Source organism: Esox lucius, chromosome 18, assembly GCF_011004845.1.
Source record: "Esox lucius isolate fEsoLuc1 chromosome 18, fEsoLuc1.pri, whole genome shotgun sequence".
In the NCBI taxonomy this organism is placed as follows: domain Eukaryota; kingdom Metazoa; phylum Chordata; class Actinopteri; order Esociformes; family Esocidae; genus Esox; species Esox lucius.
Window position 1 is genome coordinate 6,512,078 of NC_047586.1, and position 16,842 is coordinate 6,528,919.

The following is a 16,842-nucleotide window of genomic DNA, read 5'->3' on the forward strand; positions in this document are numbered from 1 at the left end:
GTTTCCATGCATGTCATTTACAGTATGCTTTTATCCAGGGTTACAAAGGCCTGAATAAAATCCAAACGCAGGTCAGGTATTGTGGCTTTTAAAGGCGATTTCCAATATAGCCAGCACATGCAGTGGGCTCTCCGCGGAATGCCTTTTAAGCTGCAATGCCTATTCCTCGCTTTTGGATTTAATCTAGGCCGTAGTCATGCGTTACATTTTACACACGGGTGGTCCATCAAAACCACTTTCCTGGCTCTGTGAAAACAGTCCTACAATTTTTCATGTTTGGTTGTGGGATGCTACGGCCATTTCTCTGCCAGGATTCACCGGTTTACATTTTCTGCACAAAAAAGTCCAAACAGCCTTCACAGTGCTCAACCAGATTTGTACATTTATTCTTAACATGTGGAACATATAGTATAACGATTTTATTCTGAAACAGTGTTCATCAAATGAAAGGGGGAGAACTACGATGTATGTAGAGATTTATTTAATTGTTTTTTTTTTGTAGTTTTTTTTTATTTTTTACATTTGTTATAACTGTCAATCGGACATGATTTTTAACAATGTTATTCTGGAATACAGTTTTGCCCATCATCTGTTAGCTAGCTGACTGTACAATCTAAATAAGTTTGTCTTATCATAACCAAAACTAGAGGCTGTCTGAAGAGACTCACTCTTCCACGCATTTCATTTACAGACCTGTGTCACAGAGCATTTTTTTATACATAAAATGACTAACCTCATTTAAAGCGAGTAACTATTCATTATTCAAATGTGTAGTAATCATAATTATAACAGTCATTATAATTATCGACTACTGACGTCTATACCACATCTCTTGGGAGAAGAAACCAAATAGAGCAGTCTGAATGTACAACTTCTATATACAAATGGGCCCACTGATGAGAGCAAAAGATAAGACTGTAGATGGAAGTACAGTTCCTTTAAAAGATTAACTGTCTGTTGCTATGGTTATGGTCACCAGGAAGTCAGATGATCAATGACTCATGTCTACCTCAAATAGGTAATATTATGCAATACCTCTGGTCAGTTTCCTGTGGTCAAAAGTCAATTTGGATGACACCCCCCCCAACAAACCAACTAAATCCTATTGCACAATAGGTAATTCTTTTCTGGATACACAATGTACTGTATATTCGGAGTAACGTCAGTGTTTTTTTCTTTTTAATACATGAGAAGAGTCTATCTACAACGATTCACCATTTAAATAAGTCTGCTTCCCCAAGAAAAACAACCAACAGAAAGATCCCACACAGACAAACAGCCACACAATTACAAAACCATTTTTAAGAGCAAGAGACCCCAAAACTAAAACTACGATCTCTGTCAGAGGTGCCAACTTTGGTTAAAACAAAAACCCAAAACAAATAAAAAGAATAGAAAACAATTTAAAATACCAAGTATTAAATATTTGTATTAAAATTATTTAAAAATCCCAAATGAAGGTTGTGAATGGGGCAGAGGAGCTATATAATTTCTATATATATTTGTATGTAAAAACATTTTTTTTTTGTGTTCTTTTATTTAAATAAAAATATAATACCGCACATACCCATGTGTTCGCGTTCAACCAAGCCCCGAGCCCCCCCCTAGAAATCCCCCTTCTCTCTGGCTGTGTGTCTGTCACGAAGAGCGGCCGATCTTAAACAGTACTTCACACATGATGGCCGCCACAGCCGAGCTCAGCACGGAGGACAGGGAGATCTCCAGGAGCCGGCTCTCGTAGAGCACAAACTCTGTCCGGTTCTCCTCCACCGTGGCCAGGGCCAGTAGAGCCTTGGCAGCCCGGCACATCATGTTGATGCTGGGCGGTTCGTGGTGGGGTGCCGGGTGGAGCAGGCTGTGGGACGCCTGCTGGTACTGGGCCATGGCCACGCAGTCCTCCAGGAAGCCGATCAGCGTGCCCACGCTGCCCTTCTGCAGGGCGACGGCACGCGCCGCTGTCGGGTCCCCCTGCGCCAGGTTAGAGAGCACCGCCACCGCCATCTCCCGGCACACCTGGGACTGCCGCTCGCCCACGTGGCGCACCAGGGTGGCGTAGAGCTTTTCCTGGCGGCTGAACGGCGGCGTGGCCAGCAGCAGGTCCACGTTATTGTCCTGGATGCTCAGCTTGCACAGGCACTCCAGCACCAGCCTCTGGGGGGTGAGCGGGGAGGAGCAGCCGGCCGTCGTGAAGGGGTCCTGGGCCTCGGCGGACGGACACACCATCCAGTGGAGCAGGCCGTCCAGCACGGGCAGGCAAATGCTCTCCGGGTATAGGGATAGGTCCAGCTGACCGGAGATGTTAGCCAGGGTGACCAGAGTGTTTTCCCTCAGCGCAGAGAGGCAATCCCACCACCACTGGTCCCGGCTGCAGGCCAGGCCCTGCTCCTCCTCCCTCTGGTAGCTGGGCGTCTTCCTCTTCCTCTCTGGGTGCTGGTGGTGGAGTAGGACCAGCCGGCCCAGGATCAGCACCAGGCCCGGGTGGCGGGACATGTCGCCGTCGTTCCCGGGGACGAAGGAGAGGCCGCGGACAACGTTGGACACGCAGACGCAGCGGCGGGCCATGGCGTCCTGCCAGGACTCGGCCGTGGACAGTGGAGCCTCGTCCCAGCAGCGGGGCTCGTCCTCCAGCGGGGTGAATATGGGGCTCTGGGTCCTCTCTGAAAGCGGGCCCAGCGCATCCCCGGTGGTCTCGGTCGCCGCGGCAACGGCCCCCTCTTCCGCGCTCCCCTCCGCTGCTTCGGTCCTCTCCTGCTCCGGCCTCTCGCCCTCCTCACTCCTCTCTCTGGCGTGGGCCTCCTGGCCACGTCCCTCCAGGTGGGTCTGGATGTGGGCTGTGGAGTCCCCCCCGCCGGCCTTCCAGTGCAGCAGGCCTGAGGTGAAGCCCCTGGGCAGACTAAGGCCCTGACGCTCCTCCACCTGGTCCTCCTCCGCATCCTTCTCCTCCACCTTAACAGGCAGCTTGTCGTACTTGCTGGCCTGTTTGGGTCTGGGCTCTGGGGGCGCCTGGGGTTGGATGGGCTCAGAGTCCTCAGGGACTGCCTCATCGGTCTCCCCCTCCACCTTCTCCTCTTTAACCGTGACCTCCATGGGGGGCTCCTCTGTGACCACCTCTGTGCTGTGGTTGGCTGTGGGCTTTTCTGGACCTGTCTCTTCTGACTTGCCAGCCCTTTGTTCTTCGTCTGAATGGCAGTCGAGCTCTGGAATGACAGGCTCCTCCTCTTCCTGGTCTGTGATTGGTCCAAGCAGTGTCCTTTGGCCCTCGGTGCCCACTTCGTACTCATCCAGGATCCCAAATATTTCAATCAGGCACCGTCGGAAGTACTCCACTATCAGCTCCAGAAAGCCAGGTAACTAGGAAAATATAGGGAAACGTATCAGCTGGGTGCTCTATGATATTACTGTGTTTAGACAAAAGTTTGTTCAGGGGTATTTGTCCTTAAAGGAAGCCATGTATGGTCATATATTGGAAGATGCATGATTGGTTAAGGCCACTGGTATGGATCCTGGACATATAAGGGGTGTGTTCATATGCATATTCTCGATAGCATTGATTTTATCACAATACTTCAAATAATAATTGGATTTGCATGAGTTTGAACTGACTGAATATCTCTGGACATCGCACTTGGCACATCCTTACTGAATACCTCTGGATATTGCACTTGGCACATCCTTACTGAATACCTCTGGACATCGCACTTGGCACATCCTTACTGAATACCTCTGGACATCGCACTTGGCACATCCTTACTGAATACCTCTGGACATCGCGCTTGGCACATCCTTACTAAAGGGATCTGGTTTGTGTCGCAGTGTCTCTCACCTGTGACAGAGTGAAGGAGGACACTGTGTTGTCATCGTACAGAAGGATGTTGATGGTATCCAGGGCCCATGTGCTCTCTGCCAGCAGACCTGACTTCAGGGACATCATCACGCGCCACGCCTCTGGGGTTCCTAGTTGGGCGAGAGGTTACAGGTCAGAGGTCACAGGGGAAGACCCAAGGCCATGAACAAAAGCGGTGCACTACAAAACTGGGCGACATTGTGGACGTGGAGGCTATGGATGTACTTAAACAGATTGTACACCTACCAGTGTCCTTGGAGGTTAGTCTGCGTCGGGCCTTTAGCTTGGGCTGTGTGGCCTCCACTGAGCCTGGCGGGAAGCTGATATCTCTGTGGAGGGGCAGCATGCCCTGTCCAGCGATCCCGGCACCGTGTGGGCCAGCCATGGACCCGGACAGCCCTGCCTTCTTCATAGAACCCACGTAGTGGCCCGCATTGTTGGGAGACAGGGGCCCGGGGCCTCCCATGGCGCGGGGGAAGGGTGAGGGGCTGGATGCTTGAGGGATGTGGTTGGCCATGCTGGGGCTGGACTGGTAGGAGGTGGGGGGCTGTCGGGAGGCCATGGAGGAAGAAGCGGAATACGAGTGGGGGGGGTACGGGGCCTGGCGTTGGCCCGGGTGCCCGGGGGGCCACTGGTCCGGGGGCCCCCCCCTGCCTTCTGGGTCATCCCCTGGACCCCGGCCCATGCCAGGGTAAGGGGGTCCCTGGCCCTGTCGTCCGGGGTAGGGCCCGGGGTAGCCCATGTCTGTCCTGGGGTGCCACACGTTGGCCTGGGGGCCCTCCGCAGGGACCCCAGAAGGGGGCCCGCCGGTCATCATGCCATGTTGCGGGGGGCCCTGGCTGGCCCCCATACGGTCTCGGCTGTAGGGGTAGGGATACTGGCCCTGCATGGGCCTGCGCTCTGGTCCCAGGTAGCCCCCCCCTCCGTACTGACTGTACATGTCCGGCTGCTGGCCCGCGTACTGCTGCATATTGTATCCCTCCCCGTCATGGCGTTTAGCGGGGGGTCCATACATCCCCTCTGGTCCCACTGGCCTCTTGTAGCCCTGACAGGACACACACAACAGTACATTAGAAAACTGTGGACCGCTAACTTCTGCTGTTGGCGTGAGCACTCCCTTAATATCAATAAATCTCAGATTTTTTTGCCACGCTGTTTGACCAGGTGGACTACACCCCAACGACGCTTACTTCGCTAAGCTGCCGTCACGAGCTGAGCTAAGTGGTTATTTCGCCCTGAAATCCTATGTTTCAGTAGTTGTAGAACAGTGCCCTCTGGAGGCGGTCTGGCTACACTACAACACCACCACGGACCTCCCTTCTACACAACGAGTCTAGATCTTAGTATGCCCAATGCTTTTCTAAAACACAACACACCCACGTGTAAGCATTTGTCATTTTGATTATCCAATCGCTGATTGCTGTAATTTGTGCCACGCCCCTAATTTTGACTTCAAGGACGATCTCGGACTTGAGTAGCGGACGATGTAGCAGTCGGTCCGCGTTTTCGGTTTCCTTTTATTCAATCCCAGCAACCACCCTCTAACAGGAGGCCCTTTTGCCTCCCGCCAGGCTGAAATGAATCAAGGATCGACTGGCCCGGCAACATAAACGGAAGATGAATAAAGCGTAGGAACTGGGTGTTCCTGTAGCGGCGGGGGCAAGGAGGCCTGGACTGACCTGCTGAGGGGGGTACATTCCTGGCTGGTGAGAGGCGTAGGGCAGGGGGCCGTGTGGCTGCTGGCCGTAACCCTCGTGTCCATGTGGCCTGTAAAGAGGAGGACACACTCAGAGCGCTGATAAACACTGCGTGTGTGTGTTTGCGAGTTGTCAGTAGTAACATCTTTACCCAATACTGTTTAAAATAGAATTAGCATTAAACTGGAGAAGTAATATATTTTCTAGTCTTTAATCTTAGCTGTAAGACATTTTGTGTCTTTTATCCTATATCTTTGGTGAGTGATCACAAAGCCCTCTCTGAATGGGCAGAATTAGAGTGCCACAACTTTAATTTGCAGAATCCCAAAATTATACAAATTATGTAAATAAAAGCAGGAGGGCTGGAGGAGTTAAATCAACTCAACTCATACTCTACTTGCCAGCTAAAAGGATGTTAAAGGGTTAAAAAGGGAATGTACTGATATATCAGTCCTGACCTGTCATGCCAAGAGTTTCTATCGCCCAGTTCGTCCCTCCTTACCTTTGATTAGGGTATCTGTTGGAGGAATACATGCTTGGGTCCCCGCTGGAAGAGCCCATGTTGTTTTGACCACCAGGGGGAGCCATACCCCCCTCCTGACCCATGACATGCTCTGGTCTAGAGGGCCGGGGGAGATGACAAACATGACCAACACAATCCCAGCACCAAGTTTACCAGCAGTAAGACTTGCATACAAGATGATGTTTTTAAACCAAGATTGACAAGAATAAACAGCGCTGGTAAAATGGCACCGCCGGAAGCACGCGTCTGGGTTCCAATATACATTTCACAGGTCGACACTATGGGCGATTATGTGGTTAGTGGGGTACACACCTCCTGTCGTAGCCCGGCCCATATGGGTACTGGGGTCGTGAGCCAGGGCCCATGCCCATCCCTGGCATGCCAGCTGGGGGGGTCCCCCGAGGGTACATGTCCTGCATGGCGCCGCCGGGCATCTGACCCGGCCCGTACGGCTCACCGCCTCCTGGACCTGTGAGGAAAAGGAGACCACCTGCTAAGTTTATCGACTTTCATCACGGCCAGTCCATGTCGTGCTGTACATTTGACGATGTCAGCGCCTGGTTAGCCGTTACTGCAATACCAGGGTTTGAATCCGGCTTGGCAAGGGGAGTCCCACGGGGGGGGTGGTGCGCAAGGCCAGCACCGTCCGGGCTTCGGGGGGAGTTAGCCGTCGAATGTGGTTGCCTTGCCTCATGACGTTCTAGCAACTCGTTGGTGCGACTCAGTCTTCTGTGAGCTCAACTAAGGTAGAAGACTGGGGACTGTGTTCCCTCCAGTGCATAAGGATTCTGGTGTAGACTGCCTGGTTGAGCGACCGGCGTGGTAAGAACCAGAGGTGCATCGGATGACCTTTGGAGGGCAAGCCTCAATATTGATTCTCCCAAGTCCGCTGATTATTCGGGCAATGGGGCAGGGCCTGAGTCACAAACTGGTCACCAAGAAATTGTGTAGCAAAATGGGGTCCAGTTTGATCTTTTCCAGAGCAAGCGCAGCGGTTTCAACACGTCAGTTTATCCTCAAGATCTTAAATAGGGTACCCAGTTTATGTAGTTCAGACTTATAAGTAAATTGTGAAACATCTGAGGTCCCAGAGGAGAGGTTTGAGAATCACTGATGGGTAATAGACTGCCATTTCGGTTTCAGTCTTCATGTTGGATGTTATAAAAGGCAAGGGCATGTAGTACATGTTTGTAACAGTGGGGGGCAGCATAGACTAAGGAAAACTACAGACTGGCAGAGGTTTAGGTCTAACCAGAAAACAAGGACAAATTCAACATGGTCATCGACATACACAAAATACCTTTTGAAGATTTTGTAGCTTATAGTTGTTTCAGTAAAACACTCACCGAAAAAAAAATAATAGCCACAAAGAAGAACACTATGAGAGCTATTTAACAGTTTCAGCTATCCGAGTTAGAACAGCTTCAAAGAGCCTTGCCATAGATTTTACGTGTGTCTGTACTTTTCTAAGAAACGTCATAATATGGTGTTTTCTTGATCATAGTGTGAACGGCTGTCTCAGAGGCTACACACCAGCTGTGGGGAAGCACCTTTTTCAGTGTATCCCTCATTTTCTCATTTAAGGGTTTCCTTAATATGGGCACTTTCCTGCACACATTCGATCAGCAGACGAACTACGCACCAGTCTATGAATACGCTCTGTGTTTTATTTCATTGTGTATTAAAAAACCAAATGAGTGAGTTCTCCAACCTGTTCTAAAATTAGCTAACCCGGTTCTAGAACCTTATCCCGATGGCTAAAGTCCTCCAAGCTTCTTTGCATGTAAGGATTCTGTACTTCATGTTCAGTCTCCACCACTATGTAGCTCTGATAAACAGTTTGTGTTTTAAATGAAGTTCAATCAAATGCAGAATCAATGTCTGCTCAATCACAAAATCATCATAATTTTAAACCAAATGTGAAAGTGTAATATAATTCAATATTACTCTAAGACAAAAACCCCAACCCATTTCTAGATTTTTGGATTAGCGTGAAAATTGTAGAATTGTTTCTTTCTTGCTGCCACAGGTCAGCAGTGTCACTAAGATGTCCACTCTGATGTGAACATAAAGACAATCAGGCAATACGTTTGCCCACTACACAGAAACTTGATACTGTCCTGACAGAATTTCCTTCAGTCCCGACTGGAAAAAACCCCAGGGGGTGGGGCTCTACCCCCGGAAGGTGGCGTCTCAAGCTACCGATATTTGCAAGTTGACCCCCAAAAATACCTAGCACCTTGCGTCTTCTTCGATATGTCTCGTAAAATGTAGCGTGGCGTAAACAAGGGTGCAACAGAGCTGGGGAAAATACTCACCCTTCCGGGGCCCTCCGTACAGATCCTTGTTGGCGTCGTACTGCATTCTCATGGGGTCTGCCGGGCCTCCGCTCTGTTGGTAGGGGCCACCAGGGGGCATGGGCCCCCGCTTGTGGAAGGCAGGGTCACTGACCTCAGAAAAGGGGTCCTGGACACTGATGCCACCACTGGTCCTAAGAGACAGCAGAGTGTTTAGTCGGGGACACCCAGCAGAGCGAGGAACGACAGGAAGGAACGTGGGGGTGTTTAGTCGGACACACCCAGCAGAGCGAGGAATGACAGGAAGGAACGTGGGTGTTTAGTCGGACACACCCAGCAGAGTGAGGAACGACAGGAAGGAACGTGAGGGTGTTTAGTCGGACACACCCAGCAGAGTGAGGAACGACAGGAAGGAACGTGGAGGTGTTTAGTCGGACACACCCAGCAGAGTGAGGAACGACAGGAAGGAACGTGGGGGTGTTTAGTCGGACACACCCAGCAGCTGCCGAACCTACCTGTTGACCGTCTGGGGGGTCATGTGTCCGTGAGGTGTGGTGGCGGGCGTGGGGCGCTTCATGGCCTCAGACGTCTCGGTCATCGAACTGCTTCCTGTGGACTGGGGGGTGTGGGGGCCCTGCAGAGACCCCGAGTTGGCTGGAGGGAAAAGCAGCAACGGGAGAGGGGTAAAACATTTACACAATATAAAACGATATACACGCTGAGTAACCAGTGCTAGGAACCAGACGCTTCTACCAAGGCACAACAAATACATCAACTTATATTAAGAAGTGACAGCAAAGGGGTCCTGGCTACATCCTGGTCGTTGATAGAGGGGATGCCACAATCTCAGTGACGTCCCACTCTGAACTCAAGCCTCCCACTCGCTAGCGAGTTATGCTGTCTAGCTGACGTCACCTGCCGCAGTTCATCTGAACACAAACGGAAATACATTTTCTCCTCAAAGTTCGGCAGCAGCATAGATGAGACATGACTTATTAGTGGTGCTGATTCCTGGATGTCAGTTTGTTTAGAGGGGGACAGCCAGTTGATGTATAGAAACGTGTGTCTTAGTGTGTATCATTACACAGGGGCAGACAAATATATTGGCGCCGTTGGACAGACAGAAATTAAAAACAATAATTCAATAATAAACTGGAAATTTAAATTGACTTTGGTCTCTACACAGTGGAAATTCAACCTTATAATTTAAATAAAAAGGTGCCTGTACAAACAGACTGGCACCACGGATCTAGAACTCGGTGGCAAAGCACTTGGCCAACATAATGACCGACAAGTTGTTTTTGTTCCAAGCAATAAGCTTGCCACACCTTCCTACAGGTTACTTGTCCCAGCCTTCAGCAGGCAAACTGCTGTAGTTCTTTAATATTTGAGGCGTGCCGTGCCGTTGACCAAACTAATGGACTCTTTGCTTGGCCACTGCAGAACTGTCCGGAAATTGTTCTCCTAACAGTTCCAGGGTTCTTTTGATGCATTTCCAAGGTAATCTCGAGCCATTTACTGATTCCCTGACGACTGTAAAACAATATTCAGGGTCACCAGGTCCAGACCACAACCAAACAACCTTATCAAAGGCCCCCCGTCTTTGGTTCTAGAGAGGTTGTGCTGTGAAAAAACTATATTTCATGAGAAAATACATTATATATATTTCACGTCTTTATTTGTCTCTTCATAAGCTGCCGCCAGGTAAGATGGATTCTACCTCAAGCAGCTTCTGCGATCTGCCAAGTGTGCTGAGTCTAGTAATGTTTCCCATATGGCACCTTGTTACCTACCAACTACCCAGCGCCTGACCTCACCACAGACCAAATGACACAGGTTAAAAAGCAGCGCACTCTATCAGGGATTTGGGAATGCGGCCAATGAAATCAGTGTTATTTCATTTTCTCTTTCTTACATCAAAAACACTCGCTTTTCTCTCATTAACAATGCAAGAAAAATAATCAAACTAACCACAGCCAGCCAAACCTAAAATCCATTTAAACCGTTTCTGAAGACATTCAAGACATTTACAACCCCGTCTGTGATACATCCCCAGAGAGAGAGCGGTGGAACTGGCGTGGCGGGCAGCATGTGAACGTGTTTGGAAACAAGAGATTCTCCATGAGGACTACTGGTGCTGGATCCAGCTGAGCCGACACGTGTTTGAAAAAAACAAACAATGAGGAGCTGACGCCACACACTCTCCTCTCTGAGCCTGTGAACTCAAGTGACCCTACAGTACAGAAATGGAGAGTGTGACAAAAAGAGAGAGCAAGAGAGAGAGAGAGAGAGAGAGAGAGAGAGAAAACAAAACCTGCCGCTTCCCTGGTCTGTCTGTGGGAAACTAGGTCAGACTGAGGTCACTGTTGTTTATATCCCAGACAGCCGCACTCCTCTACACTTCTCCCTTAATAATCTTCTCTAGGGGGAATCCCTTCCCTGCTGCCTGACAGCTCTCGCTCAACCCTTCACACACACACACACACACACACACACACTCTCTCTCTCTCTCTCTCTCTCTCTCTCTGACATCATCAGCCATCTCGCCTGAGGGGGGGATCCTTAGTGCTGGCCGACTGACAGCTCCCCCTCCCTCCCTCCCTCCCTCCCTCCCCCTCTCCCTCCATCCCTGCAGTGTGACCCAGTCACCTGTCAGACAGAAATAGGGCCACATGCTGGGAGGGAACAGGCGGGGGCCAACTCAGGGGGAATGGATTTGGATTGGACCGGCTATGTGACTGAGGATGCGCTCCAGGAATACAGCATGGGGCTCCCGGTGGACAGGAACGTCACCCCCGTTTGTCACCCGCAGGTGGGTGGACGCCTCTGGTCTACAGACCTTTGCGGATGGTGTAACGCAGCGATTGGTTGTAATGTTCCTATATACGGAATGGAGGCGGAGCGATGGGCTAGTGACGGACCGCTACGTAAAACGTAACGCCAGCAGACTGGCCACAGCCCAGCCACGACCGGGACATTTTACACCCCTCTGGACCGTAGCCCCGGGGGGCCCTGCCCTGGCACGGCTCGTGGTCCAGCACGAAAGCGTCTGACTCACCAGGGGAGGGGGGCTGGATCTTGGCCTGGGCCTGCTTCTTCGTTTCCCCCGGGATCTCCAGTGGCGGCTCCTCGCCCCGCTCCACCCGGCACTCGTAGGCGAACAGGTACTGGATGTACTGCTTCTTCAGCGAGCTGGCGGAGCTGCTGGACGTGCCCACGTTGAGGTGGGTGGACAGCTCGCGCCACTTCTTGTTCTTGTTCACCTGCGGGAAGAGAGGGGCACACGGCCGACAGGAGACTCCTGAGCAACCAGAGCTTGGTATGAAACCGTATATATGTTTCGGTGGCACCGGGACAGAGCTTGGTACGCGTGGGGGTTCGAGACTCACCATGGCCAGGCCTCCAATCTCTCGGACGCAGAGGTAGAGGCGACAGAGGTCCAGGGGCTTCTTGCCGACAGCGGGCAGCATGGGAACCGGCGTCCCTCTCTCCTCCATGAAGGACAGGTAGCGGTCCACCCACGCCCGCCTCTCAGGCTCCGCCCCCATCTCATACAGGACACGGATCTTCTCGTTGGTCATGGTGGCCGGGCTGGGCTTCTAAAAGGGGGGGGGGGGGGTCATAAAGCAGAGGGTTCCGTCAGGGTCGCTGCGGTCAACATGTCGTGAGCGAGGCAAACGTCTACGGGGGGATATGGCTCATCGGCCGTGCGTTTCGGTGAGGCCCGGTGAAACGGCCCGCGACACAGCTCTGGGCATCCCACTGGCATCTACCGACGGAGAAGTGTGTGAAACACGTGGACGCGCGCACAGCTGGAGGACTTTCTCATTAACACACCCGCCGCGAGAAACGGGCGCTTCCACACGCGGCGCGTTGGGAGAGTCACAACAGGGACGTTTCTTAGGTCGGAGGTCAACAGGTTGACAGCGCCGTACGGGAGGAAACGACACGTTAGCACGGGAACCGCTTGCCCAGCTCTACCCACACGCGTGTCTTAATGAGAAAGCCTCGGTCACACATCGCCGGGGTCTCGGCTCAGGACACAGGTCAAGGTACATAAAAATAAAAAGAATTATATTACAATCACAAGAAAAAAAAAGAAAAAAAGGCACCATCACAAAAAGGCACAGAAGCACAAGCGAGAAAATGAAACAGTGCTTGTGGCACTTACAGGGCTGGCTGAGGTCTTTGGCCAGGGAACAGCCACAGCCGGGTGGCTGCTGTCCTCCGCACCCTGACCCAGGGACAGACCAGCCGGGCTGGGGGACAGGGGACAGGGGGCGGGGGGCTGGGACATACACTGAGAGAGGCTGTAGCTGTCCTGTGACGGGGATAAGATAAGGTCGATGAAGGTAAAGCGCACATAGTCTCACGCACGCGCGCACACAGTCTCACGCACGCACAACAGGGCAACAGGATGAGAGATTAAGTGTTTATCCTTTTCTCCCCCTCGTTCAAAGAAACACAAAGTCATAACCACACACATTACAGCCAATCAGCTGAACCAACCACACACATTACAGCCAATCGGCTGAACCAACCACACACATTACAGCCAATCAGCTGAACCAACCCTCAAAGATGTCCTGTAACAGAATGCGTGCGTCTGTGCGTGCGTCTGTCTGTCTGTGCGTCTGTCTGTCTGTGCGTCTGTCTACTCTACTGATTCCATATGCAACGTGTCTGTATCCAACTCTCTATCTTCCACCTCTTTCCTTGCCTGATGCCGACACACTCTGTGGCACGCACACGCAAACACACACACACGCGCGCGCACAAACACACTGCTCCGCTGGAGTTCAGGTTCCAGAGGTGATCGGAAAGCCACACGGCAGATCATCAGGGGGCGGGAGGGGCTGGCACTTAAGAGCAGAAAGCCAAACAGGAGCGCAGAAGGAGATTTAGCAGCAAAGGCCACATCCATTATAACCACGCTAGCGCTCCTGTGTTCTCCGGAGTGGAGACGCAAAGCCATGCTAGCTACGGCGGCTGCAGCCTTTGGCGTGACGGCAGAGACGCACAAAGCAGGCAAATATAGGAGGAGTGATCATTAACTAGACTGAGAGAGAGAGACAGAACAGAAATAACAGAAGCTGCTCTCAGATCTGTTGGGCTGACAGACGTCTTCTGGTTTTTTGTTTTTTTTGTGATCAAGAGGCTTTTCTCAGCAGCCAGTAATGAGGTGAGCAGACTCGAGTCAACGCGGAGGGAGAAAAGTTGTTCACTCTGGAAACATACCGAGGAGTACTAAACCAAAGCAAGCGAGAAGGGAACTTAAAAAGGGAGGGAGGGGGTGAAAGAAAACAAGATGAGGGGTGAAAAATAAATAAATAAATAGAAGCAAAACCCAAACAGAAGCGGCGTTTCTGACAAGAGAAACAGAAGCTCATGAGAGAGCACTGCGAACAGTAACAAGTTCTATGCAGTTGGTTGGAGACGATTTATTTCGGTGTGTCTGCCTGTATCTCACATCCAAATCAGTCAGAAGACACTCCGACAGTCAAGAGTGGGGCGGTAATGAAGAACAACTTGCTGAAAAGAGAGAGTATGAATAGCTGAATGTCTTTTTTACTATAAAATGGCACAGCTATAAAGGAGCAATTATTTTGGAAGCCTCTCCCCCGGTAGGTACAGGAGAAAGGCAACGGTAAATAGAGAGAAACTCGGGTGCGTTTTCCTTTGGAGAATCTTCACAATGACTCCAAACAAGGCTGTTTTTCTCTGTATTCCTTTTAGTCTGCTGCCTCGTTAGATGCGGCGTTTTTCGCGCTTTGCCACGCTCAGGTTCCTCTCCCAAACACATGCTTTATTAGGACATGCTTTAAGAGGCAGAGAGGGAGCGGGAGAGGAAGCACGGGAGAAGAGCATGAGAGAGAGGAGGCGCGGGGGCCTCAGTTGGAGCGGTGGTTCGTACCTTGGCTTTGGGTGGGGGTTCGGTGGCAGGGGCGGTGCCCTCCCTGTGCTGCTCCGGAGGTCTCTGTTTGGGGTCGGGTGGACCCGCCATCCCCTCTCCACTTGTCTGCATGGGCCCTGTTATGGGGGGGTTCAGACTCTTATTTACTGTCATACTGGAGGCTCATGTCCATTTACAGGGATAATAACATGACACTGATCAGGTTACTAGAAGGCTGCTGTACAAGGATGTATAACATGACACTGATCTGGGATCAGGTTACTAGAAGGCTGTTGTACAAGGATGTATAACATGACACTGATCTGGGATCAGGTTACTAGAAGGCTGCTGTACAAGGATGTATAACATGACACTGATCTGGGATCAGGTTACTAGAAGGCTGCTGTACAAGGATGCATAACATGACACTGATCTGGGAACAGGTTACTAGAAGGCTGTTGTACAAGGATGTACACAACATGACACTGATCTGGAAACAGGTTACAGGATCATGTTGTAGGTACCAGAGGGAGGGGGTGCGTTGTAGAGGGGGTGTGGCCCCTGCGGGGTCATCCTTCCAGACGTGTGGGCCCCTGGCTGCAGGCCGTAGGATCCCATCCCTCCAGGCCCCAAGGACCCCATGCCTGGGTGGTGGGACATGGGAGCCCCGCCCTGCCTGAAACCCACAGAGCCAGAGTTTCTTTAATTAACGATGGTCAGACTAATGCATCCCACTATTACAAAATTGCATTTCAATCACATGTTGAAATGAGCGGTCAACAGCGGCTGGTTAGGGGAGGATGGCCAGTATCGGCGAGTGTGGCGTGAATGGAAGCCTATCAAACACAGGCAATCCTTATTAATTTCAGCCACCAACATTCAAGTTGACTTGATATACAGACGAAGGTGGAAATTGACAGAGGGATTTAAGTTGTTAGTGAGAGACCCGTATGAATAATGCATGTCGGTCATCAAAAGCCGGCCCACCGCAGCTTTTGCTCAACGGCAAAACAAAAACCCAGTTAAAACCCAAGGAGAGGGGGGGGGGGGGAAACAAAAAATTAGTATGTATTAAATCCCAGGGGAAATAATATCCACATCACATCAAAAGGCTTGGAAGCACAGTGGGGGTGAGAAACACAATTTATTTCCTGCTCTACCCCCAGGCTGCCTGGGAGCTAATAGGCTGCCTGGGAGCGACACACAAAGGGGTGTGTCCTAATAATGTCCCCATCATCCCAGTGTGCACTTGCTTACTTCCCTCCGCTGATTTAACAGGATAACGACCAGGAGGAGAACAACAGTGGAAACGTCCTCCAGCCGCACCAAACTAATGGCTTCTACATGACTGGCAAGCCAGGAGGGGCTATACCGCACCCAGACAGACAGCACTCGGGGGGCCTGGGAGGGAAATGAAGCTCTGACATTAGGCTGCTCCATTTCCCCACGTTAATGAACCCGGCAGGAACGAGGCCACCAACGACGGTGAGGAGTGGACTCGCTCATTTGGCAAGTAGGCCATTTGCCCCGTATTTAGCCAGCCAGACCGACCGACCGACACCCCGACACGCACTAAGCTGATTCCTCTCGTTCCCTTGTGTGGTCCAACCAGTCTGCCATCGTCAGAGTCCCAAATGGTGGCCTACTCCCTACGTTGTGCGACTGCTTTCATCAGGGCCCAAAGGAGGCTGGCGAAAATCTAGCGCACTATCTAGGGTATTCAAACCCTCTCCTCAGGGAGCACCCGACATTTAACAGGCTGAATCTCAAAGTACGTACTTCAGGGGTGATATATAGTAAACTAGTATGCCAGTACTGGGACCCATTGGGACACACTACTTTGTCACAAAATTGCGTCTCATTAGATCACTTTGTCGCATATTAAAATCACGCCAAGTTTGAATATGTAGCTAGACACCATTAAGCATTGTGTTAAATAGACCAAAGTTTTTTATGAATAGTTTACTTCCACTACAAATAGCATCTATGAACTCTATGGCTTTTGCCACTGGCGGTTTTAATAGCATACAAGCCAGTAATACTAGTATCTTACTACTTTAAATAGTCATAAGAATTGAGCCCATGCTAGCGAGACTGAAGACGGACCGTACACAGCCAAAGCCATTTCATTTCACAACAATGTGTTTTTCTTTCATACGTGAATGACATTGATGCCATTTGACTTTCTCGTCAAATAAAAAAATAAGAGAATTGTGCAAACGCTTCCTCTTTTACCTCTTTTACTATAAGTGTGGACTATATTACACCAAAAAGCATGCACGGATACATCCTTCAAAAATCCACCAGAAATAGTAGACAATCCGGGAACTTTTGACATACTATTTTCAGCATACTATGATTTGAGACATACTAATCTTCTGGCATACTATATAGTATGCAATTTGAGATTCAGCCACAATCTTTTTGTAGCCTTGAACAGGCACACCTGATTCACTAATCAAGGGCTTGATGATTAGCTGCCAAGCCTAATCAGGTGTGCCAGCTCTGGAATAGATTAAATACATGGAACTGCTGGAGGTCCCTGAAGAGAAAACCTCTGAAGAAAGAAATAAGGTGTCATTTTGAGG

At 50.6% G+C, this 16,842-nt stretch overlaps 1 protein-coding gene across 8 annotated transcripts in view; it reads right to left on the minus strand.

The window, feature by feature from the left end:
• Positions 1–1,165: 1,165 nt before the first annotated feature.
• Positions 1,166–16,842, minus strand: part of arid1b (AT rich interactive domain 1B (SWI1-like)) — a 57,272-nt gene continuing 41,595 nt past the window's right edge. For 7 of the 8 annotated variants that reach the window (XM_020056200.3, XM_020056199.3, XM_013138600.4 and 4 more), the window contains 13 exons: positions 14,779–14,930; positions 14,276–14,391; positions 12,533–12,682; positions 11,751–11,960; positions 11,420–11,624; positions 8,877–9,015; positions 8,383–8,555; positions 6,377–6,533; positions 6,044–6,160; positions 5,524–5,611; positions 4,091–4,889; positions 3,824–3,954; positions 1,166–3,351 (listed from right to left, as the gene is read on the minus strand). In XM_020056200.3, the coding sequence (XP_019911759.3) occupies positions 1,639–3,351; positions 3,824–3,954; positions 4,091–4,889; positions 5,524–5,611; positions 6,044–6,160; positions 6,377–6,533; positions 8,383–8,555; positions 8,877–9,015; positions 11,420–11,624; positions 11,751–11,960; positions 12,533–12,682; positions 14,276–14,391; positions 14,779–14,930 (4,150 nt within the window). In that variant the 3' untranslated portion in view covers positions 1,166–1,638. The remainder of the gene's footprint in view (positions 3,352–3,823; positions 3,955–4,090; positions 4,890–5,523; positions 5,612–6,043; positions 6,161–6,376; positions 6,534–8,382; positions 8,556–8,876; positions 9,016–11,419; positions 11,625–11,750; positions 11,961–12,532; positions 12,683–14,275; positions 14,392–14,778; positions 14,931–16,842) is intronic. The other variant, XM_013138601.4, reaches the window with a different exon arrangement.